The sequence below is a fragment of the Oryzias melastigma genome, linkage group LG24 (genome assembly GCF_002922805.2).
Source record: "Oryzias melastigma strain HK-1 linkage group LG24, ASM292280v2, whole genome shotgun sequence".
Classification (NCBI taxonomy): Eukaryota; Metazoa; Chordata; class Actinopteri; order Beloniformes; family Adrianichthyidae; genus Oryzias; species Oryzias melastigma.
The window spans coordinates 18,783,263-18,810,154 of record NC_050535.1 but is presented as its reverse complement, the minus strand read 5'-3'; the positions used below and the strand labels follow the sequence as shown (position 1 = coordinate 18,810,154).

The window sequence follows — 26,892 nt, the reverse complement described above, 5'->3', positions numbered from 1 at the left end:
TACAAACGAGGTTGTGAGTTATCCAAGTCACAGTAACTATTGCTTTAGTAGTATCAGTCTGTTTTATAACATTTTGCAAACAAATCCGAAGTTACGGGTATTGAGAATTAGTGCTGCCACAAACTATTATTAATTTTTCCTATTTTTTTTTTTTTTTTTAATGAACTGTGCAGCGTCTGTCCTTAATATGTTTCTGGGATAAAAACAAGATTAAATCAAATGAGAGAGGTAAGGAATATACCACCCATCAAACTCATTTTGACAGGTGACCTTTGACCCTACATCATCCATCAAACTCATTCTGACAGATGCCCCGCCCCTCAAGATGACGTGACAATTTGATATCAGTTATATATGTAAAGGGTATACAAGGTCAAAGGTCACCTGTCAAAATGAGTTTGATGGAAAGTATATTCCTGATCTCTCTAGCGAGGACAACATCTACAACAAAGGAACAGTTTTTCACAAAAGATAAAGTTTTGTTCTCATTGACTCAAATATAACTAAAGTGTGTTTTGTATTGCTGAGCGTTCACAACTGTATTTAACTTCACTCCACTCTGACTATAGAATTCCAAACTGTACGATGCTCTTGCTCGTAGCAGGAAAGTTAGCATTTCTACATGTCTTGCAGAAACTTGATCTCTTTTGAAAGATGTTCCCTCCAGCAGAGACATTTCGCTCCGATGGAGTAGAGGTTGCAGAGATGCACAAAAAACATTTAGCTAAGAAGTTTGTTCTCTGTTAGCACTAACGTTAGCTTACCTTACATAGACGACAAACCCTCTTCATCGTTATCATACTCGGTCACATTGTGCTTCCTCTTCGGGTGTTCATGAATCACTGTAGTGCTGCTGTGGAACACAAGTTCTGCCTTACAGGACACTTTCATCTTTTATTTTTGTATGTTTCCCACTTTCAAGCTCTGTTAGCGTGTTGATATGGTACTCGGACTTCCTGTGACATCACTACTGACCTGCATTAACACTACTGAGCATGTGTGTCAAAGACAGACGCGGCATTAGAAAGCATTCACTGTAGTTTTGAGAAAAAAACAACTAATCGATTATTAAATTAGTCATATTAGCCCTATTGAGAGCAATCTAAAAATTGTTGTTGTATTCTTGGTTAAATCCAAGGCCTGTTTATGGCCCATTTTTAATCCACACAACCTCATTTAAAGCTCACCAAATCCATATCACGCAGTAACAAGTTCACTCATTTAGGCCACTCTCAGCCTCTCTGTGCAGATCCCAGATCAGCTCTGTTTGCTCTCGTTTCCCGCCTGAATATTCATGAAGTTATTTCAAGCCATGGCAGGCTCCTGCATTGGCGCCAAATTGAACTGTGGGTTATTTGAGATGGAAATTTTCTTTTTAATACCTCAAAACTATTCAAGCTGATGTGCATTTTTTATGTGCACCAGAGGCTCGTGTTTACGAGGAGAGTCGCTCCGAGAGAGGAGAAGAAATCACCAAATGAGCCTTTTCACATGCAGGCTAACTAGCTGCTGTTCTGGGGGTTTATGTTTTCAAATTGTTAGGTTTAGATGTGGTTTTTTTACTCTAGTGTGCAGAATCATTAAAACATAAAATGTCTTCAGGCTATTTTTTCATTTTTTAGTTGCTAGTGATGGAGCAGAGATGTGGATCTTTCTTCAGAGAGTTTGCTTGTCAGTTTTGTTAAAGCAGCAGGAGTATTTTTCTCAGGATGAACGTCCAGTTATTAATGCTTCAAAATAAGATCACTCCTAATTTTTCTTTTTACTCCTTTTGTGTTCCCTGGAGGAGTCGGAGCTTCTCCTCATCGGTGAAGGAAAGATTCCAGTTTGCTGCTTCACGAGCAGCTTTAGAGGGAAATGTAAACGTGAAACACCTTTTGGAGGGAAATGGAGGTTAATTGGGATGAAGAGGAGGGCTGAAGGAGGACTGAACATTTATGTGATGGAAACTTTTAGAGCAAATGTTTCTAAATTTCAGATATTCAGAATTTTTGAGGTCATGAACTGTTAGTTACAACAAAGCTAGTTTAATCACTGCATTAAAAAAGTCACTATATGTTTTAAAATACAGATTTAACTCTTGTAAGTGAACTCTGACACAGTTTACTTACAGTGTGAATGCAGTTAATGCGTCAGGAGCAGCTGTACGGATTGGTACTGTGTGTATTTTATCCCGTACCTAAACTATACTTGAACTGGTGCTTAAAAAGTGAAAAGAACATGGCCGTTTTTTCCAACAACATGTGACTAAACAGTGTCGCAGGGTGAAGGAGAGAGCTTGAATGTACCTGAGATGCTTCATTTCATTCTTTCTGTTTTCACACATACTGTACTAAACACGGATTTCACCTCCAATCGCCATGACGACTGTCTTTTTTTCAGAGTATTGTACACGTAAACTCTTATCCATCAGTCTTTTGCTGTAGGGCTGCCACGATTACTCATGACTGTGATGACTATTAAAATACTCAACAACTCATTTAATAGTTAACTATTATATTATACTATATTTTTACCTAAATCCAAAACTACGGTGCGCGTTTTCTTATGCAGCAGCTGCTATTGTCTTTCACATACATGGCAGAAGTGTTAATCCAGTCAGTAGTGATGTCACAAGAAGTTCTAGGAAGGCTCAGATACCATAAAAACATGCCAACACAGCTTGAAAGTGGGAAACACAAACAAGAAAAGAGAAAAGTTTCCAATGCAATATCTGGTTAAGATTTTTACATCCAGTTTACACTAAGACTGGGAATCACTGGTTACCTCACGATACGATGCGATACATGGCTCATATCGATGATATCGCGATACTGCGATAATTGGTGAAAAATCATCTCTAATAACTCACAATATATAGAACATATATTTTTAGGAAAAAAAATCCCTATTTATTTTCTAACTTGAACACAACCATAATAAACAACTTGTGTCTTATTTTGTGCAACATATAGACACTTTTGTGCAAATCATTAATACTGTTTGACAAGCACCGACTCCAATTGAATTGGAATTATCTGTAGAATTGAGTGTTAACAATAGTAAAAATGAACAGCAGAGCCACTACTTGGTGCAAAATTGTTGTAAACAAAAAACAAAAGTAGCTGCCAGACACATTGGTGTCCGTGACTGTCAGTCTTGCAACATGCGCCCCCTATCTACCTCCAAAGGAACGTCTCACCAAAGAATGACAAATACAGCGTTTTACAGCCTCTTCAAACGAACACAAAAGATTGATCAAGAATCAATCGGAGGACTAAATATCACGATATATCACAATATCAATATTTTGGCACACCCCTAGTTTACGCATGACCCGATTAGTCAACTAATCGAAAGAGTAGTCGATTGACTATTGAAACAATCGTTATTTTGCTGAGAAATTCAGCTAAACCTTTGCCCACTTTGCCTTCTGCATTTTGACTGAAGCTCCACCCACTTTTAGATGAGCCCGCCCTCAATCGCTGGAATTGTACAGAAAAACAGAATAGAATACAAGATAGAGTAGAATAGAAATATTGAAATGAAGCACCAGCATCCCGACCTTTATATCACACCAATAGAATACATATTCTCCACTACCAACTCGGCACTGAATTTTAGTACCCATCAATAAGCAGAAGTGAAAAAGTGATGTGAGAGTAAAAAAAGTGTAAATCTGCAAATCAGTAACTGGTCTAAAATCATCTCACACACATGTTTTGCAGAGAGACAGTGACACTCAGGGAGTCTAGCAGGACCTGCTAGGTTATATCTGCTTGTTTTAGTTCAAATTCTCCCAAAATCTGCACCTGAAGTGTCCATTTTCTGACGAACTGCATTTTTTTTTTACAGTACGACTCAGAATTAGCAGCTTTTGTAACAATAGAGCCTTTACTGGAATCTTTTGTTGCTTCTGAGCCAAAAATAAACCATCAGATGATCAAAGTCATGAAAAGTGACGGCATACGATAAGAAAGAATAAGGAAAACACCGTTCACATAGGGCTGGGCGATAAAACGATAATTATCGTTATCGCGATATTACTTTTTTTCGATAGTGAAATGAGTCTATTGCGATAAACTTTCGTGTTAAATAACACGGGAGAAACCCCCGGAAGAGCCGCGCTTCTTCTTCTTCTTACGGAGTGTCTGATTCTAGGAGCCCAGACTGAGAGGGGGGCGGGGGACGGAGGCCCCGAATGATGACAAAAGGACACAACAGAAAACATTATTTCAGTAAACCAATAACCAATATATAATCGCAAATACTTTTATTTTTAATGTCAAGGTAACGATGTTTATATATTTTGTTTTGGAAACGTCGTCACCGGACCCCCCTCCTCTAAACTGAAAATGGTTCGGTCCGACCGGATTATTCTTCCGCAGCTGTTTGTTACCGTCAGATCCACAGAGTGTGAGGGAGAGAAGACACGCTTTAAAATCAGGAGTTTAAACACCTGATTTAGAGGAGAACCTCCATGAAAAAAGAAAAAAGGAGACAGTCTGTCTATTGCAGCTCGTTACGTGTCACGCGGGGCTGAAAGAGAAGGAGAGACTGTGCATGCTAGTAACAGCCGCGCGCAGGGGGGCGGAGACTCGATTGTGGCTGTGGAGTTTAGAGTTTGAAGGTTTTGTTAAAATATTAACCAAAAGCTTTTGTATAGAGCTTCGAATTAGAATAATTTGTTGTTTTATTGTGTATCAATAATGAATTTCTTAGTTACATTTGTTCCGTTTATGCTCATTTCTTAATGAGGTGATCTAATAATAGTAAAATAAACTTGTTTTTAACGACTCCTGACATGACACTAAATGAAGAGATCTTATGTGTTTGATCAATCCTCCAACATGTACACATGTCAGATGACTGAGTGAAATGATGATTAAATCTATTATCAGAACTGTTTATTTTAAGTTTACATGTTATTATCTTCTGCTGCACAACAGTACCTATAGTTTATGTTCAGAAGAAATTAGAAAATAATATAAAAATAACTGCAATATATTTGCTGCTTTAGAACAATGTTTTTAAGACTTAATTTTAATTTGAAAGAAACTTCTATGTGCTGCAGTCAGATTAAATTAAATCAGAAATTCTCTAAAGCCTATTGAAAACATACCACCGTTATGGTTTAACTATTGTGTACATTATGTATATGTACAATATTTATTAGAAATATTTAAATGTTCCTCGCAGTTAGTTTCAATACTACAGTTAATACAAAAAATAATGAAAGTTTAATTTGAACTAACTAAGATTTAATGGGGGGGGCAAAGTTAAGGTGTAAAAATCTGAAGTCGTAAATCTCTGCAATAAAGATTACTTTGATTATTTGATTATTTGATTGATATCGTTTTTATTATCGTTATCGCACAAAATGAAAAAAGCGATATCGCAATATGAAAATTCCCATATCGCCCAGCCCTACGTTCACATATGGTGAATGTACTGTACACCATCTCCAGGTAATGATATCATCAATGATTTTTTCTTAGAGAAGGTCGTTAATCAAATAAACTCTTCTCTGAAGAATTGCTGTGTGTTTGCTCACTGAAGAATTATGATAAAAGTATTTCAGGTCTTTGACAGTTTGTCCTTGAGTTCTCTGAAGGTAGATTTGTTCTACTTTCACCTCTAGAGATCCAGAAGAAGCTTTATGGCCTCCAGGCTTTTCAGAACTGCCTCATACCATCAGAAGAGCTCACATCATTGCAGCTCCCAGTTTGATTTAAATGTTGTTTTTTCTGTTAGAGCTCCACATCAGGCTCCACCGTGTATCTCAGAGCTTCTGAGATTCAACCAACCGTCTGGTGCTCTTAGATCAGCAGGTCAGGTTTTATTGGTCGTCTCCTCACACATTTTAAAACTAGAGGGGATCAAACATTCCAAGTGACCTCATCCAAAGCCATCAGTAATCAGTGAGTTTCACCATCTAATGCTTGAACTGCATCTGAATGATGGCTGCTTTCAGCAGTACTTCTGTCTCTGTGACCCAGTTTGAGGACTTGCTGTCCCGCTTTAGTCAACGGAGAGAAATGAATGATACAGATCTTGATGCAAATATAGAAAACATCATAAAGCTTTGGACACTTCATTGCCCCTTCGATTAAAAGTAAACAAATAATAAATTCAGACAATGTGACACAGTTAATGCTACTCATATTCGTATTTTCTGGGCTTGTTTGCAAATAATATCATTTTGAAATTCCATCTATCTAGCTTTAACAAAAGTGCTGAGATTAACAATCCCTTTCACACAGTTGGTACTATATTTGGGTATATTTGAAACTGTCACAGCTAAAGATCAATATCTAGTTAAAAAAGAAATACTGTTAACTGCAGCTAGGAAGGCCATCACCAGGAGGTGGCTCAAACCGAAGCCACCAACTCTCACAGAGTGGATGGACATAGTTGAGATGGAGAAATTGACCTTTAGATATGGAGAATATTTCAGTTTATGTTTATGGATTGGTTTCTTTTGTTATGCCAGCTTTCTACCTTTTTTACTTTGTCTATATGAAGTTCTAATCCATGTACAAGAATTGTTTGAATCCCTGTAAAACTTGTCACACCCTCTTGAAACTCAATCAAACTTAAAGTTAAAAATAAAAAAGAAAAGCTTGGGATAAACGAGCACAATCGACAACGATCTGATTCTCTGTAGCCTCATGCCCTGGACAGGGGTGTCAAACTCAGTCCCACAGGGAACAACTTTTAAAACTTTAAAACCATACATTTTTAACATATTTATGAACTCGATATATAGCATTACCTGTGATAATGCTAGTGTGAATGCTGTGAGCTGAATTTGGCTGCTGAAGATGATGAACTTGATAGCTAAAAAAGATGAAGCTGATCACTGAAAACACTGAAGCTGATGGCCGGCTAAAAATATTAGCTAAATGCCAAATTAGCCTCAAAACAAAACGTAGTTTAACCAAAGCAGCTAGCATGTAGCTAATAGTTAAACTTCAAAATACCCTAAAAAGCTGAAAAAAGCCTAAATTAGCCAAAAAAGTTAGTGTGTAAATATTAGCCTTACTCCAAATTAGCCTAAAAAAATGAAAAATGCCTAAATCAGCCAAAACAGTTAGCATGTAGCTGAAATATTAGCTAAACTCCAAAATATTAGATATTAATAATCTTAGTAAATGCCAAAAGAGTCCTAAAAGCTAGCCAAATGCCAATTTTTCAATATTTAAAATTGTACCTTAACATAATTATGGATAAAAAATAGTGAGGAATATTATTCCAGAATAAATCAACTTAAACCTCAAATAACTTTTAATAATTTACTCTCAAAAATATATATTTTGTCAGAATTATACATAAAATTGAAATCAGCGCAAAGTAACATCAGGCCAATAGTAACAATAAAATAAAATGATCTGGAGGGCCGGATAGAATTACCTGGAGGGCCGGATCCGGCCCCCGGGCCTTGACACATGTGCCCCAGGACCTCTCACCACATCTGTGCATTGACAAAACATTGAGACTGGACCTCACTGCCACACGAGTTGTTAGTACGCAGCATTGTTTTTTTTTTTATAACCTCTCTGTATTCCACGAAACGGTCTGTTCCACGAGAACAGGTTTCATTTCATCACTGATGCTCCTCCAGAGGGAATCTTATTAAGACAAAGCTGCTGAGACGATGATGCTGCAACCAAGTTCTGTAGTAAAATGTGTCTTTCTTTAAATATGGCTGACAGTTGTTGACTCCAACTGCGGAAGATCTTATTCCAAAGGAAAATTACAGTTTGAACAGCAAATATCCTTTATTTAGCATTTATATTGAGTTCAAAGTATGAATGATGATAAATATTATTTTCAGTAGAAAACAAGACAAACTGGTCTGTTAATGTGACGATCTCCACTAAAAAGCGGAATGCTCTTTTGTGCAACAGTTTCAGAGTTCTGCTTCCTGTAGACAACCACAACATAAAGAAATGCTCTTCTCTCCTCCTCAGGTGTTTCGCAGAAAGGCGGTGGAGTTGGGAGAGAAGCTGCTCCCAGCTTTCAGAACATCCACCGGCATCCCCTGGGCTCTGCTCAACCTCAAGAGGTACGACACACACACTCCATGTCCGTCAGAGCCGTCCTCTCCACTGGGTTTGATGCTTTAAAGGTCTCTGTGGGTGGAAAAGGTTTTGTCTCAACACAACCTAGAGTTCGTCTTTATTGCTAAAATGACACTTTTGAGTCTCATACAACATATGATGTATGTTTCCTTTATTTTAGTGTATTAAATGGACTTGTGTTTGTTGGTGTTTCATTTAAAGGAAGGTTTTTAAACATCAGGTCATAAAAAGACTGTTCTATCAAATTGAAATTGTTTTTTAAGGTACAACTTTGTCCACACCTTTATCAACCCTGGAAAGTACTAAAGCTGAGGCAGCAATCCCGTTTAATGTGACAGACGAACATCAATCATTTTTATGACGCACAGTAGTAATAAAAGCATCCACTGTGAAGATATGAAAATGCTCATATTTGTTTTAAACTGTACAAGAAGGGCCGCCTCCGTGTTCCACTGCTGCCTTTGTTCAGCCGTCAATCACAGAGCGGCTTTTTTCTCTTGAAACTTTTTTTTCTTTCATTCTTTCCCCTGAGAGCTGCAGACGAACCTGCTGTTTGTCAGCTGTTAATTAAAAGACAGGTTGTCATGGAGATAAATGTGCTGTAACAAATTAATTTTCTTTCTAACTGTATGGGTGAATGGACTCTAGCCCGGCCTCATTGTCCCTGAAGTGAGAAAACACCCCCGGGAGAGCTGTGTGTGTGTGTGTGTGTGTGTGTGTGTGTGTGTGTGGGGGTGTGTGTGTGTGTGTGTGTGAGACTGTTCACGTTCTTGATCCCCCTGAGCCCTCAGCAGATTGCAGCTGATGATGACTTTACCTGCATGACTGAGCTATGATAGCTTGGAAGACACACTTTCACATACTTTTACACACACACACCTGTAACTGGGATTTTAAATGTGTTGATATTCTTCTGGTAACCTTCAAAATCTTGATATTTGAAACGGTTGCATCAACTGGAGCTTCAACAATCTGATAAATTTCAAATCAAACTTGTAAAAACTTTATGCTACGCTTATTTCTTTATTTGTTTTCAGTTCTTCCCAAATACAACAGTTTATTTGTATATATATAAAAATGCAGGCACCAATCTACAAGTTACTTAAAAAGCCGAGTTTGGTCTGTAATGTTCATCATAAATAAACAGTGAGAGAGAAACGGAGAGCAGGAATCCACTTTATGTTTTTCCACCGTTTATTTGTATAATGGAGCAGAAAATAAGAAAAACAAAGTTAACCTGGTTGTTAATAGAGACCAAACCTTTCCGGTCTGCAGCAGTTTTACATTACAGCTGCTATTTTGGTCCATTCTTCCATGCAGATCTTCTCAAGAGCAGCGAGGCTGCAAAACAGGACTTTTAGCTCCTTCCATTGATTCTGTAATGGATTAAGATTCAGAGACTCCATGGTGGCTCTCTGGTTGAAGAAAATTGAAATGTTTTTCATTCAAAAAATTTTTATTTTTCTGACTGTGAGGCACATTAATAAAAACAAAACAGTCGAGCTTTATTCAAGTCATTCACAAACCTTTGAAGACTCAAAAGTCCAGTCCGACCCAGTCCAGTGCAGTCTAGACCACTCAGTGGAAACGAGGCTTTAGACGAATCTAAAAATTTTTTTTTAAAAAGTGGTTGTTATGGTAACTTTCATTTTCTTTATAGAGAACATTACAGACCAGACTCACCTTTTTGAGTGGGACAACTTGCAAAATCAGAGATTGATAAATACTTTTTTGCCCCGTTGTGTATTTGTTGAAATACAGTAGGGTAATACATCTTTTTTTTTTTATTATTATTACAAGCTAACAGATAATTATCAAATTCTTTTCTCTCATTTATTCAATGGTCAGACTATTTTGTTTTCCTGTGTTTTTTCTGAAAGGTCAGAGCATCTTGTCATCATAAACTGTAACGATGGCAACGGTCGGATCATCTGAGGAAAAAATAGCTTTGGCTCTGAAAAAAGGGAAAATGGGAAGTCTGTCAATTTGCAGTCAATAAAACCAAAATGCCAGAGCAGAACACAAAGCATTGCATTGGAGTTATATTTCAGAATAATTGATCTAATTCATGATACAATTTCACATTTTCTTTCCAAAATGTTTTATCTTAACAAACCTCTATTTAATCATCACTAAAAACTGCTAGAAACTTTACAAAATTCTATATTTGAACACTGTTGGTCTTACTAGAGTCAAACTCTTTTAGATTATTCATATTAAATATGAAATGAAGAACTGCACCACGGCCACCCCCAAAAAATATAGCACAAAAAAAACTTTGGAAAAACAGAAGGATGGAGCTTGAGCGCCACCTTGACCCATTTTTACAATGTCAGACGGGCCTCCAAACATGGACATATCATCAGGCTTCCAACGCTTTCTCCCTTTCGTCCTTTTTTCTTCTAAACTACTTTAACATCACACTTTCAGAAACTTTATCACTGCTCACCTCTGTCTTACCTTTAGGGAGAAATCTTTCCCTCCATACATTTGAGGAAAGTTAGGTCCACTGATCTGTGTGTCCTGATTCTCTTTATTCCCCGGTGATGGTGTTTCATCTCTGTGCCCTGCAGCTGTCTGCAGAGTCCAAGACGAGCCGAATGAAATCAGGCCGCAGTGATGTCCGACTTTCAGTGACACTATGGGCTCACACTTTGTTCCAGTAAACTGTAAAGTTAAACCTGGAGCGGAGCAAAGTTTCTCTGGGTTTTGGTTTGTTTCTGAGGATGAACTAAGAGAAACATCCATAGCTAAGGTTTGATCAAACTTTTAGTCATAAGATGTTGTTTATAACTTAGCATTTTTTAGCATAATTTATTTGTGTTACTTTATATTAGCTTGACAATTTCAGTTTAACGTTTAAGAGTAAAAATGTTGCTGCTTCTTTTGCAAATGTTCTGAGTATAAAAATGGATGCATTACAAAAATCAATCTATAATAGTATTTAACATTTTTAGCAAAATTAATAAAAATATTTGCATTTTCTACCTCCAGAATTTAGCTTTTTAATTTAGCAACATGCTAGCAGTTTTTTGCTCATTTAGACATTTTCCAGTTTTTAGGCTAATTTCAAGTTAGCTAATATTTTAGCATTATGCTAGTTGTTTTGTCAAAATTATTATTTTTAAGTTATTTAGGCTAACTTGGAGTTTAACTAATATTGTAGCATTATGCTAGTTATTTTGTCAAATTTAGACAATACATTTTTGAACAGTTGACCCTTCTGCGTTTTGAAAGGGACATCACAACCAAACTCAAGTACCATATTTTCCGGACTATAAGTCACGTTTTCAAAACCCTGACTGCCACATACTTGCATCATTAAATAAAATCCTTCACTTTCATGAAAAAAAACTATATTTCTGCTATAAAGTGACTCCTTCAGCCTTTCATAACAGCATCAGAATGTTAATAAATGCAAATTTAAAGCTAACTCCCCTCACCCCTGTTCTCATTCTTTACCTCACAGAGAGGAACATTTTTAAATGATGACACTCTTGGGGAAATGTTCTCCTTCACCTACAGGCTCTGAAAGGCAATCAATTTGGTTTTTGGGGTCTCTCAGCTTGATGAATAGCTCTAAAAGGAGACCAGTTCTATTCTGTTGTACAGTTTCAACACCAGGTCACCCTGTCTGTAGTCAGTCTGTTGGGGAGACTTTTCAACGAGTGAAACTTTTACACAAATCGGTCAATGTAAAGCCGGGGTGTCAAACTCAATCGGGGCTAAAATCCAAAACACACCTTACAGGATAAACATTTATTGAACAAATGATCAAATCAAATAATCTAAAGTCTATAATCATTTGAAACGATAATAATAAAGTTCAACCCTTGCTTTATGTTTTGGACTTTGTTTTTTAAAAACAAGCACGATTAGATGAATCTGGTATTGGTAGCAGTGGAGCAACAACCCAGAGGCGCTTTTCAGAGAAGGAGAACTGAAAGCATTCAGGGTATACAGATTAGTTTTAGAGACCTTGCCACACATGCACACTCACACTCCCAGAGCACCTCTCCTCATCCGTGACCCGAGGCGGTGGAAGGTAGCCGTGATTTAAGGTCCCTAATTAAGTTGCTAACTGTGACACTGTCACAATTCACATTTTCTCTGAGCCTGGAGGAGTGGAGGTGCTATAGATTTTAAGATGGAGAGGAAGGGATTCACAGAAAAGAAAATCGGGTGGAAAAGAGGGGTCATGGCTTGGGCAAAGCAAAAGATCGAGCAAGAATTGCCTGAGAGAAATGAGAAAACAACTGAATTGAAGCAAGTTTCGTACACAAAGAACCAATGCTTCTGACATCTTTAATCATTGAGGTCAGACGCTCTCCTCCTCCTGCTACCTCAATAAAGTAAATAAATAAATTCAACTCTGTTGTTGGTTTTTTTAAAGAAGCACTAAAGGGAAAAAAGAGCAAAGGAAAAGCCAGAGAAACAGAATAGATTCCCACAGCAGGACGGACAGTTTTTCTTTATTTTCAGGCTTTTTAAAATACACAAACACAGTTGACCTTTTAGCTGGGTGTCAGTTCACGTGAAGCCTCTTTATCTTAACGGAAACCTTAAGGAACAAACAGCAGCCCGTCACAACGTGGCATTTTTGGAACACTGTCCAATTACTCTACCCAGCAGTTCGTCTACGAGGAAAGGTTGGTCTTTCTGGAGCATTTCTTTCCTTCTGTTTTCAAAATGAAAGACATTCGATTTCATATTTCAGAATCGAATCTTCAGGGGTCGGCTACTGATATCTTAAGTTTTAATAAAAGTTCAATGTCAACTTGAATACACTGGTGGTAATCCCACCCCGGGGACAGTCGTTTCTCTAAGGTCTTGTAGTTCTAGGTCAGGGGTCGGCAACCCAAAGTGTTGAAAGAGCCACTTTGGACCAACACAATACAAACCAAATGTTTGTGGAGCCGCATAAATAGAAACAGCTTATAAAAGTCGTACACTGAAAGTAACACATGGAGAATGTGTCGAATAAACGATTATTTCTCCTGCTGCGTGTCCTTGTGTCATATGGGCTACATTTTTGGCTTCATGACAAGATAGTGAGATGTTGCAGCGTCAAACTATCTGACAAAAGCTGAATAACCTCATAATGAATATTTAAGCTTTTATTTTGACATCCCTCAATGACACAACGAGAGGGGGGTCCTGATCAGTCTCTCCCTCATTCTCACTCCAGGTGCAGGAAGAATTCAAACATAACAGGACAAAATCATAAATGCCAACAAATGTTCAACAGTCAGACAACAAAACACGTTGACGAAAACCCAAACTTAAATCCAATTCCAGTCAGACAGGCAAAAGAATGGGTAACCCACAATTCCTTGCGCTGCCAGACCGACAGCAGGCTCAGCGTGTCTGAGACCATCACTACAATATGAATGAATTACAGTTTGTTTCATTGCTTTGATGAAATTAAAGAAATGCAATAAAGAAATACGATTTTTGATGTTATTTTTATTTAGAGGATTTGAAAAAAAAAAACACAAAAATGTAACGTGCACCTTTAAGGTGCTTCCACACTGGCCGCGTCAATCAACACTTTCAATGAAGAGTCAATATAAGCGCGTGCACACCTAAATTCCTGCCCTCCAAGTCTGGAGCGCGCGTGAGTCTTTTAGTCAGACATTTAAAAGGACAGAGTTGTGAAAACAAAAGTCTTCAGAAAGATTTGGGGGATTTTCAACACTTTTACTTTAGGTTCTCCCTGTTGTAGATGCAGATGAGCGCTAATGAACAGTAAAAATACAACGAAGGAGAATCTCCTCCCCGCCACGCACCGCACGCGGCCGGTGGATGAGACCTGCACATCGCCGCGCTCAGCAGGTGGTATCCACACCGGAGCAGCGCGGTCACGCACGCAGTGGCGGGAGGAGATTCTTCTTCTATTCTTCTTCTACTGTTCATTAGCGCTCATCTCATCTTGGTGTCATATCAACCTGACCGGACACAAACCGTAATGATTCATTTCTCCTTCGTGATCACGTTTGGTACTTCTGTGCTTTGAAGCAGACTCCGCCCACAAGCAGCTCCCGCGCTGAATCTTCAATCCGGTTCAAGATTTCCACGCACAGTTACAGCTCTGAGCTGCCGCGACTGTGCGTGAAAATCTTGAACCGGATTGAAGATTCAGCGTGCTCAATGCGTGCCGATTTGTACGTGGAGCTCGTGACCCGACTTCAAAACCCGCGTAGCAACATGCGCTCACGTGCGCTCCAGACGCACGGGCAGGAATTCTGCTGTGCGCTGACTCAGACGGCGTGGAAGCATCTACACTCATCTCACAACAACTGGAAAACGTAAAGGATGTTTGTGTCATGTTTGTCCTCCTACAGAAATCGTATTAAAACAAAAATATTGTGGCAGCCTGACTGTTAATTTAGAAATAGTTCCTTGTTAGTGGGTGGAGTTAGTGTCTGTTCTTGTGTTGCATTATGGGACTTGAGTGTTTTACCGGCACCATGAGTGAGAGTGGTGTGTGTATGAGTGAGGCTCCTCACAGTGTCGGCTGTTCTGTGGTTCGGAACTGTTAAAAAAATGGAAGTCAAAATGTTGACACCAACTGGTCTCCATGGCCTGCGTGTGCGCTTCTTACTCCAATCACGAGGAATCGTACAATGTATGGTACACAAGTGATGTCTGGATTGAATCTCCCAGTCATCTGTGGCTCTGCTCCCACCCAAATCGCTACAATATGTTTCCTTCCAAAATTTTAAATTATACTCAAAACATTATTGAAAAAGCGCCACTGAGCCGCAAGGGAGTGCTTGGGGGAGTGCTTGAAGAGCCGCATGCGGCTCCGGAGCCGCAGGTTGCCGACCCCCGTTCTAGGTCAATGCAACATCTGGAATTGTCTGATAGTAGCTTTAGATACATTATTGAATATTTTTCTGGTTTGTTCTATTATATTGTGTTTTTTAACCCTTCCGCTCTCTTTGGGGTCCAGATGACTCCACCCACATATTGATGTGTGATTCCTCCCATGATAAATGTGGACAAAGGTGGACAGGATTCTATGTCTGTCATGGATATTAGTGAAACTCAAAAATCAATGATAGAAAAAACAGTTCAACGCACTGTCTTGTGGGGTCCAGATGACCCCACTTTTAATGTAAACAAGCTAAGGAGAGAGGAAGGGTTAAAGATGGCTCTTTGCTTCACGACAGGTCATAAACTTTCAAATGGTGCATTCACACCCAACGCGGCCGATGCGTCAAATTCATGTCATGAGCAACAGCCAAAATTGTTCTGGAATTTATTAGTTGCCACATCATGAATGATGTTGAGCGAGTATCTTGGATTTATATGTTTTGGAGAGCTCTACAGAAACAACAGCAAACACATCGCTGTGTTTGTTTTCACCAGATCTTTCCGAGTCTCTCTGGGTTCTGTGAACTTCACTCTAGCAGTGAGAGCTTCACCATTTTAAACATAACTTCTGTTTGTGGTCCAGTCTGAGCTTTAACCCGAGAGGGGGGAAATAAAAATAAAGCTGAGGGATCTTTTTATTATTGTCTTGATGACATTTGCCCAACAGTAACTGGGACAGTTTCCGGGAACCTAGCGGTCCCCGTGGTTTGAGTGAATGGAAATAGAAAATCCTCGTATCAAGCTGCCATCTTGAATGTCTATTTCTACTCATTGTCTAGTCATTGAAAACGTGACCAAAGCTGAGCCTCTGATTGGTTGACGCGCCGCGTCAAGCTCGTCAAGGTGCGCCATGCCCCACCGCCAAAATCGAACCATGGCAAAGGCTTTAAAGCTCTAGTCATCTCTATTAGGGTTGACTCGCACAGGTGCTACAGGGCTTGGGTTGTCCAGGTCCTTGGGAGGTCAAAGAGAAGAGTGTCTGATTCATGGGCCATCTTAGAGGGAGCACAGGTCTGCTTTGCAGTTACTTTGACATTCTTTGAAAATTAAACATCTGTTTGGTTTGTATTTTAGTTTTTGTTAGGTTTTGTAAGGTTAATGTAAGTTGTGGGCATCAATGATGTACGCAAGATGCTATTATAAACTACCCTTACACCACACAAGTCGTTAGTAAAGTCTTAGTCACAACTGACCTTACGGCAAAGTACAGGCCGTCTACAGGCAATTGTCAAACATCCGTTAGAAAACTGAAAAATCTGTACTATGTGCCTGCCTCTCACCTACTCCACCCTTCCTCACTCTTGTATGTTTTAAGGCTTGTTTGTAGAAAAATCGTGCTTGAACATTTTCTCTGTAGGGCCTTGCCGAGCAGTATACGACCTAAATATATTTCATACAGGCTACCTGCATAGACCGTACAAGTTTGCCCAATTTTCACCCTTAGCCAGCCTGTCTCTACCCATAAGACCAGTTGTGACCGAGTCATTAACAGAGTTCCCTCAGGATCTTGAAAAGTCTTAAAAGCATTGAATTTGATACATTTGGAAATAATATCTTAAAAAAAACTTTTTAAAAAGTATTTAATTTTGATATCTGAACCTCAAAAATTGTTCTGCTGGAATCTTCTTCATTTCACATTTCATGTTAATAATGCAATTTTCCAACCAAAACTATTTTGATCAAATGATCTGAATAAACATTGGGAAAAGCCATTGTTATGCCTAATAAGTGAAGGAAGATCTCTAAAGCATCATGGTACAGATCAAAAACAAGATAAGAAGCTACAAATTTGATCATAAAATGGGAATCAATTATTAAAATGGGAAATATTGAATTACAATGGAAAAAGATGGAGAAACTGGTCATAATTTATTACACCCATTGTGTAAAAAATGTCTTAAATTGAACTCGGAAGAAACTTGTAGGAACCCTGATTCACCTTGTGTTGGACAAGATAGACTGTTTTAGAACATATAAAATCTCTATTGAGCTCTAGGACTATTTTTAAGTGCCTTCAAGTAATTATTTGTTTATTGGTAGGTATTAAACCAACAGAAAGGTTGCATACTACCACCCACTGTCCATGTTGGATGAGTCAAGGCCATCCATGCTCAGGCCAGCTTTTTTATTAACCATGTGAATGCTGCCTTGACAGATCTGACCAGCCGACGATCAAGGTCTGTACCAGTTTAGAATGTGTTACCTTGTACAAATACAGTGTTAGTCAGTGACGCAGCTTCTAGTAAAAATGAATCCGTTTGAGGTTTGCACCTCTGACTAACCTGTCAAATGTCTCACGGTTTCTAATAAGGTTTAAAACGGACATTAAAGGAAATATTCCAGTGAAACTTGGATGCATACAAATGAGAACATCAGCGATACACCCAGCAGCAGCTTCACTGCTTTTCTTACTGTGACCTTTTGAAGTTCCAGACCTTAAGTTTGAGGAATACACCCTGACAGGTTGGAAAATCAATCTCCATTGTCATAGAACCGGAGCTTGTACCAGACCTACAGGATTACACAACAAATGTGTAATCCTGCACTTTTTGAATAGTATTTTATTTAGTGTGATAAAAGTTAGATGTCACTTTTCTTCGTTAAATAATAATAAATAATTCTCATTTAATTTTTCATTAGTGACACCAAAGAGTTTCTCCTGTTCATCAGGAGTTCATTGTCACTGTAACTCGTGGTGACGGGACGGTAGATTTTAGTGTGAGGCATCGACTGAAGGAAGCATTGAACTGACCGATCCAGTGCACAGGTGATGGGGAGTAACTATTGTTAAAAGCTACCACTTGCTTTTCTTTGCATGCAGCAGAATTAATTTAACATACTGCCTTTCAATGAATTTCTCTAAAGAGATGAGATATATTTTTTCCTATCACGCCATTCACACACTGCGTTTGGCTGACTTAATTAAATTCATGGTATAATGGGAAACAAGAGGCTGCTGGTGCAGCACGACGAGCTAAAGGATGCTCATTAATACGTTCACCTACCCCCTCTGAGAGGCCTGTGGTACGATCCTGTCCCTTCCTTTATTTATTTGCTGAATTGGTCCCAGCTTTAGCCTGATCCACTGATAAAGTGGCCTGAACGCTGTCACAGCCTCGTGGAAGGACAGACCCAGAAAGCTCTGAAAGGGACAGAGGAAAAACTCAAGACTTTCAACATGATTTGTTTCATTTTAGGGCCGTTCATCACTATCAGATTTCATCTCTTCTAGGAATCTGTGGGAAACTTAAATGACAAAAGATGTAGAAGATTTATAAATGACTCGACCTGGAATCTCTTTTAGCTACCACCTTACTGGTTTTGCTTTCACCTTAATCAAAAGCGTAGCGGCCTACTGGGAGAGTGGATACTCTGAGACTAGGTATACAAGCTACTCTTAAAAAAAAATAAAAAAATTAGTGTAATGTAATGAAATGTAATGAAATCAGTCATCAGTAAGGTGTATGTACTCGCTCCTCACTTAGGCTGGGAATCACTGGATACCTCACAATGCGGTACACCAAACACGGCTCACGATATCGATGATATCACGATACTACTATGATTAGTAAAAATCATCTATACCAACTTACATTATATAGAAGAACACATATTTTTGGGGAAAATAGATCACCATTTATTTTGTATCTTGAACACAATCATAACAACTTGTTTTATGCAACAAATAATTGACACTTTTGTGCAAATCAATAAAACTATGTCTTTGATAAGCATTGACACCAACTGAATTGGAATAATCTGTAAAATTCAGTGTTAACAATAGTAAACATTTACAGCAGAGCCACTACTTATTGCAAAATAATTCATGTAGCTGCCAGGCACATTGATGCTCACGACAGTCAGACTTGCAACATGCGCCCCCTATCAACCTCCAACGGAACGTCTCAGCAAAGGATGATTAATATAATGTTTTACAGCACGAGGACCCACGAGAATCAATCACAGGACAAAATATCGCGATATCGATATTTTGGCACACCCTACTCCTCACTGACCGTGAGCAAATACTGCCAAGAGAATCTGGCCTGAGAGAAAATATATGGTGCTCAAAAATCAATAGCCAGTAGTCCCTCTCCCTGCCAAAGCCAGCGGCAAAAAAAACATTTGAGCCCAAAATGATTGGCTGGAAGTCCTCGTCCAGAACCCCGTTTTAAGCTTTTGGCCTTTTTTCTTGTTTCTTCTCTCTTTTTTTGACCTTTTTAGTCGATTTTTTTCTCTGGGACAGATGTAGTTATACTAATTTGACATCAAATACCAATTTGAACACTTGTTAAAATTAACTTGAAAGAAATAAAAGGATTAACACATTAAACTGTAAAAGCTGTTAGTTCTGAAAAAGTTTTAAAATATCATTTTTAAAAGAGTTTCAGAATTTCTGCTTCCGGTCAGAGATTCATCTGGCGCCATCTTTGGCCCCACCAGAGGCCCCTCAATACTGCAGGTACTTCCTGTTTGGAAAACCAGGGGGCGGGGTCACTTAGTCCAATTCTCTTTCGGTTAATGAGAAGAATTCACAAAAATATCTGGGAATTTTTAGTTTTTCACTTTTAGAAGTCCAACTGTTTTAGCATAAAGCAGTTTCCCTCCTTCACATAGATGAGTTGATTTTGCTGATATTAACCTCTCGTTGCTCTCTGTGTTTCTACAGTGGGGTTGGTAGAAACTGGCCGTGGGCGTCAGGCGGCAGCAGCATCCTGGCAGAATACGGCACGCTTCATCTGGAGTTCATGCACCTCAGCAAGCTCTCTGGAAACCCGGAGTTTGCTCAGAAGGTCATTCCCCGTTTGAGGACAAACACGCGCGTTCCCGCTCCTTCAGCCGTGTTGACATGTTGTTTCTGCTGTAGGTGATGAACATCAGGAAAGTGCTCAACAGGCTGGACAAACCTCAGGGACTCTACCCTAACTACCTAAATCCCAACAGCGGCCAATGGGGTCAACGTAAGTTTTCCTTGACCCTCTCTTCCACATACATGAGCCTGACCAGCAGAGGTGCTGTTGAGCTGCAGTTTTCCATCCATCCCTTCATGATCTTGTCGCTCGTTCCATTTGAACCTCCTTGACTCTCCCCACATCCCAGCAGCCCACTATTTACTCATGTCAGAGTCAACTCCTGTCATACTCACTTCAGACGCCTCATGTTTCCAATAGGGTGTAATTTGAAATGCATTAGCGGACTCTTAAAGCCCTGTAGCTGAAGAGGTAATGACGGTAATCACAGAGAGGTCAGTTCTGAGGAGGAGGAGGAGAGGAAGGAGGTGTTGAGGATAATGAGGACATGAAAGTAAGAACCAGAACTTTGGCCTCTCCATCCTAATGGTGGTAATGATGATGAGACTGTCAGCTAAACAAACCAACACCGCCGAACAGCAGGAGCGTCTGTGGACCCAAACCTCCTTGTTGAAAGAGAAAACTCTTTGATCCCAAGCAAGTCGATATTAGACGAGTTAACTTTGTTGATGGAAAGATGAAGGGATTTTTAAAAGAAGCTTCCTGATGTCATCAAAAAGCTGTCACATTTTTGAAGGTTTGCTTTATTTGCAAAAAAACTAATTTAGCCAAATATACAATAATATAAATAAACACTATTTCTGCTTTTGCTACTTTTTTGACCATTACTGTAATCTCCACACTATAAGACACACTTAGTCCCCCTCCGATGGAAAGCATGTTTTTTTAGTTTAACATGAATGATCTTCTTTCCATCACAACAGCTCTGCTGCACGTGCACTAAACCCTCATGAATGTATTGATCACAGCAACGTCAATAAACATTGGAGAATTAGCTAAAAGAGTCTTTGGTGAACTGGAAGGAGAAAGAATCAGGATTTTGGAGGAAGTTCTGTCCATGAAGATCTTCACTTCCTCGTCCAGCTGACATCTGGATCAGAACCATACGGCTGGACATTACCCAGATTGATGGATGTTTTTATGTAGCAGGGATGAAGATTTATGCTAGTGAGACACAGAGGTATCATTATCAGACAGGGGGATTAGGGGTGGAGCTATTCAGCTCCAAAAGCCACGCCCCCTCAGATGAGATTTTGGAAACAGAGGCTTCAGATCAACATGAAAAATGGTTTTTAAGGTTGTGGGATTTTGGTTAAGAACTTAAGACTTAAGAAAACCATGGTGACACCTGAGGCTTAAACACAAAATATTTAACATACTGTAACTATTCAACCATTAACACGATCACGCTGCTATTCTGCTTCAGAATCTGCTAGAATGATGTTGATCGTGTTAACAGTTGAAAAGTTACAGTAAATGAAAGAACAGGAACACTGGAGCTCCGGAGTTAAAGGGTTAAACACAAACGGCATTAACTTTGTTTTTAAATTCAGCCTTTATTGCATTTCTAGCACTCCTTGAAATGTTGCTCATGTCTCAGATGGTTAAATATGGATCCAAGCCTCTGCGGTTCGTTCTATAATCACACAAAAGTACACGTTCAGTCACTGTCATGAACATTTTAGTGATAATCCCAGCTTTTATTGTGAAAAGAGTTTAAGTCAGAGTGAGTGATGCAAGTTCTTCACTGTTTCTAAAAGTGAGTTGCTCAGATTATCCTCAGACTTAGCAAAAACCTCCAAAAACAGGTCGACAGATCACTGCTGTTTCATTTTCACTCATGTTTTCTCTCAATTGTCTCCAACCTTTTGTTCCTGGTTTAATATAGAACTCGTAAAAGGTCGGGTAGTTTTATTGGCTTAAACCCAAACTATCTCCAGCAGCAGCAGCCTCCCCCCCACCCCCCTCATCACTTCAGGATGATCACAGCTGACATTTAATCTCTGCACTCCACAAACGGGGCCGGACTCTGTTAATGACACATGCATATGGATGAGCCTTCACCCACTGTCATCGAAATATACCTTTCTCCCTGGAAGCGCTCGCGGCATAACAAGCACACGCTGATGCTTCAGTCTGGAGGATGCACACGTTTATCCCGTTTGTCTGTGTGCTGCAGATCACGTGTCTGTTGGTGGCCTGGGAGACAGTTTCTATGAGTACCTGCTCAAGGCCTGGCTGATGTCTGATAAGACCGACGAGGAGGGGAAGAAGATGTACTACGATTCCCTGCAGGTAAAACACACGCTCCTGTCTTTGTGAGTGCTCCCCAGACGTGATCTACTGCGTCCGTTTATTTATGATACGTTTGCTGCTGAGGTGCATCACAAAGAATCAAAGAGCCGTCAAAGCAAGGAAAACTAGAAAAGTTGCATTACCTGCGATAATGCTTTTTCCTGGAAGTATTCGCTGAAGATCCTGAAGCTTTTTGCTGAAAATGGTGACGCTATTTTCTTTAATTTCTGAAGGCATTTGCTGAAAATACAAAAGCTATTTGCAAAATGCTGAATTTGCTAAATGACTGGAAATTTTGTTAAAGAATTATGACGCTGAAAATAAATTTCTGAAAAATTTGTAGTAAAATTGCTTAAAAATTCCTCATACATGCCAATTTTGCAAAAAATATTTAGTGTGTTGCTCAAATATGAGCTAAACTCCAAATCGGCATTTTGGCTACATTCAAAATTATCCTAAAAACCTCAGTGAATGCCAAAATAGTTCATAACGTTAGTATATTTCTAGCTTAACCCATAAGAACCCATGGGTGACATCAGTGTAACAATATCTAAAATGGGTTCTGTGATCCACTGGGTTTATGATGCATTCCACATCATTTTATTTTTAAGGTAAAATGGGTCTGGGTCTTTATGGGTTAGCTTCAAAATAGCCTAAAAAATCCTCAGTAATGTTAAATTAGCCAAAAACATTAGCATGACGTTGAAATATTAGCTAAACTCAAAATGAGCCCCCAATAAAATCCTTTGTAGATGTCAACTTACCAAAAAAAAAAGCTAGCACATTGCTAAAATACTAGCTAAACTCCAGAATAGCCTGAACTTCCTCAGTAAATTAAACTAGTCCAAAATGTTAACCTGTTGCTAAAATAGAAGCTAAACTATAAATTAGTCGATAAAAACCCCACTTGATAACAAATTAGCCAAAAATGTTAGCATGTTGCTAATTAGCTAAACTCAAAATTTTTTGAAAATCAATATAGAAGATGAAAACAAAGCCCATGAATATATTTAAAGTTTGTTGCTAATCTACTTAAAATGTTGAAATTTGAAGACTTTCTCATTCATTTCCTATGGGGCATGTTTTGTTCAATATTTCAAAAATCAAGTTTATGAAAACCAAAAATAGAAGTAGTAACATCCTGAACGAGCTGATCTTTCTGATACCAAGATTGCTGAAAGTTCGATTGAGTTTTTACATTCCGAACCACGTAAGAAAGGAGCAGGACAATCACTATAGTGTGAATGTTTACTAAGCATTCACACAAGTAAAGGGATTACAGTCCTTATGCTGCGTTCACACCCAGCACGATTCATCAGTCAAATTCACTGTTGGATGTTCGTCCAAAAATGTGTTCATGAACTGTGTGGGAGCTGCGTCAAATGTTTTTAGCCACGTGGCTTCATAGCAAACACGCATGATGTTGAGAAATCAGGTTTAAAGTTTTAAAGAGCTCTACAAAAACATCGGTAATCAGCCCCGTCCCTGGGCTGCACGGCGCCCGAGGCAAAAAATGAATTTGGCACCCTTCCTTGAGTTTGAGATTGCCAGAGCTGGGGCTCAAACAGGGTAACTGTACATTTGAAATCAAGTGCGCTAACTGACTGCACCACAGATCAGACAATAATCTATTGGAAAGTAGGGGATTTGAGCTATTAAAGCTATTGGGGAAAAAACTTGATCATCAATTATACTTGTCTTTTTTGACCAAAATGCAGAAGGGAGTGAATTTCCAAGCAAATCTCTCATTTGAGCCGGTGTGTCCTCCTCTTCCCTTTTCAATCCTTAAAGGGTAACCAAACAGGGAAGTTGGAGGCTGACAGCTGAAATGTGATAATCCAGTCAGAGGTGTGGGACTTGGGAACAGGACCGCTACATCCTTGGAGCTGCAGATCATGATGTGGGACTTCTGAAATGACGTGGGACTTGAATAGTTTGACTAATCATAAAATTCAAATGTAATACCTCGATTCAACCTGTAGGTGGCACCACACAAATGGTTTTTGACTAGATTTTCAAGAATTATTTTATTTTATCAACATTTTAGCAATGACCAACAGACAGCACTTTTAAAGCCCCATTGATAGAGGTCAACAACCAAAAATAAGTTAATTTAGGGTTTGGTTACCCTTTAAAGCGCTCATCTCCTACCCCCAACCCAGACATCAACAGCAACAGGACAGGAGCGGCGTGCTCTGCTGATTTATTGATTACATCAAACTTTTGAGTTTTATTTACATTTTAAAATATATATATATATATATATATATATATATATATATATATATATATATAATCCCTGTAATTTGGACCCTCTGGCAGCCGCCTTTGTCACCAATGGGCAGGTTGTTGATGTGCCTGTTGATAATCACGTCTTCATGTTTGGGTTCATGAGATCATTCAGAGGCTCTCCCGATACGATGAGTTTCACCATCTTCTGCAGGAGCAGCAGTACCGCTGAAAGTGACTGGCGGTCGCTTTCAGCGGTACTTCTGTCTCTGTGACCCAGTTTGATGACTTACTGTCCCGCTTTATACTGAGGATGGAAAAATACAAATAAAATGACAGGAGTGTTTTGTTATTCGCTCAATGCAAAGAAGAAAAATATTGTAAAGTTTATTAGGATGAACAGACTCTCTGCCATGTTGGTTTTGACTCCACCCCCTGATTACATCATCAACACGTTGCTGGCCAAAGCGGAGTTCCTGATTGGTTTGACCAAGGAGGATTCTTTACCAAAGTTCCGATATTTGAACTCTTTTCATAGCATAGCCTGGTTCGTCTCACATCCGTCTGTTTGAGCTGTAGCGTCACCAAGGTTTGGTTAACGTTAGGATCAGGAGAGTGGAACAAAGACAGGCTTCAGTTAGCTGTTTTCAAGGCTTCCTCTATGCAGTTTGATGCTGAACATCAGGAGGGGCGAGGACAGGCCGCTCTGCACCGCTGCAGCTTTCATGTGAGGTCGTTCTCCGCATCACACAAGTGTTTGTTTACAGCTGATAAAGAGCGCCGACACCCTCTGAGTCATAATAAATGGCTGTTGAATAATGCTGGATGACTAAAACCAGGTCAGCTCCAGATAATAAAGAGGTCTCTGGGATTTATTTCACCCTGCAGGCGACATGAGAGAAGTCCTGGCGGCCTCGTAACCTTAGGAGGAGTTTTGTAGTGAGTTTGGGCAGATGGGAGGGCAGCACCACAGATTGGTGTTTAAATAAAAAAAACATGAGACGGAACAGATGAACAGCCCTGCTAGGTGCAGAACGGAGAAGCCCAGAACCTCTCGGCCTCTGGGCGGGAACTGGCATTTCTCACTTGCTGCCCTGATGCGCCTCAGCTGTGAAAGATTCTCTTTGCTGCACCCTGGTAAAGAAAATGTATCACGCGCTGAGAAAAATACAGACTTCTGCATGCTGCGATGGTTTACCCATAATCCCTCCTGATCTGTAAGGATTATAGACTTTCTTGTTTTATGTGACAAACAGCGGTCAGGGAGGAGAGGCGCAGCAGGGCCGCCCTTCAGGCTTCAGCAGGGCGATGAAATCATGGCCTCTGTGCAGATAAGGCGGGAAAAGGGTCAATAAACCCCAAAACACACAGAGCTGCAGCGTCCACACACTTCTCTACTCTTTCATTTCTTTAGTTTGTGCTTTTGTTCAACTGCATTTAGAAATAAACAACCATATACAGATCAAAACTTTATGATTGTGAGGATTTTGATGATAGACCCTTTTTACGTGTCACATAGTTAGATGAAGGTTACAGGAACTTCATTGAATGCTGCTGGTTTGACTATGAATTCAGATTTTCTTCTTTTAATTTATGCTAATGCTAACGCTAGCTTTCTATGACGGGGAAGAGACGTAGATCTGCAGAAGATCTTTTCTGTCCAGTTAAAGTTGATCACATTTCTGTGTTCACAAAATCACTAAAAACAGAGCTAAAGTCAGACTATTTCAACGTGTCTGACAGTAAAGAAAAACTAATAACTGTTGTTATTTTCTGACGTAGCTCCTCTTTGCTGTTGATCATAAACATGTCTGATCCTGCAGGATAATAAAAGTAATCAAGGACAAAAGTCATTTGAATCTGTTAAAAAATATTCCTATTAAAAGCATTATTATTTTCACAATTACCCCTTAAAATAATCTGAAAATCAACAAAACCCTCTTATTGCAACAAATAAATTTAGCCTTGCAGCAATGTAAATGTTCTATTAAATGTGTCCAACATGAATTTCTATCAGTTTTTGTGCTGATCGCACCTAAAAGACGTGACAATAACATGAGTCAAAATAGAACCTGTCAGAATAATATCTGCTCAAATGAAAGGTCGGTATTTTCAAAACAACCTCAAATATTGAAGGATTATTCAAATTTGTATTTAGATTTGTGAACGATCTAAGACAGGAAATGAAAATACAGTTCAGCAGAACATTCATAAAATAAAAATTGTAGATTTTTCTGTTGAAATTGGTAAAATTACCTTTTATTATTTATGTAAAATTATGTTAAATAGCTTTCATTTGTTGGCTTTGCTGTTCTGAACTTAGGAAGTCACTATTCGCATAGTGGAATTTGGACAAAGCTATAGCTTCCCATTGTTGCACGACTAATGTGAGGGTCTGTAAGCTTGCAGGAGAGCTTTGAACAATGGGTAAGGGGGGTGGGGTTGCTCCGTCCTAACGGTCCCGCCCATAACTCAGAGGGAACGCTTCAAAATAGATCAAGAGAGGATCGGAGTGTGACTTTAAGGATGGTTGCTGACTCAGCAATAAAATGCTAATTTTATCATCCTCAAAAGATCAGCCAAAGTTTTCTCCTCTTCCAAATGTTAATAGATCC

At 39.2% G+C, this 26,892-nt stretch overlaps 1 protein-coding gene across 1 annotated transcript in view; it reads left to right on the top strand.

The window, feature by feature from the left end:
• The window catches only part of man1a1 (mannosidase, alpha, class 1A, member 1), a 128,043-nt gene that overhangs the window by 88,421 nt on the left and 12,730 nt on the right, over positions 1 to 26,892 (top strand). Inside the window, exons 5-8 of the mRNA XM_024290774.2 lie at positions 7,953 to 8,047; positions 19,612 to 19,735; positions 19,810 to 19,903; positions 21,933 to 22,048. Of these exons, the coding sequence (XP_024146542.1) occupies positions 7,953 to 8,047; positions 19,612 to 19,735; positions 19,810 to 19,903; positions 21,933 to 22,048 (429 nt within the window). The remainder of the gene's footprint in view (positions 1 to 7,952; positions 8,048 to 19,611; positions 19,736 to 19,809; positions 19,904 to 21,932; positions 22,049 to 26,892) is intronic.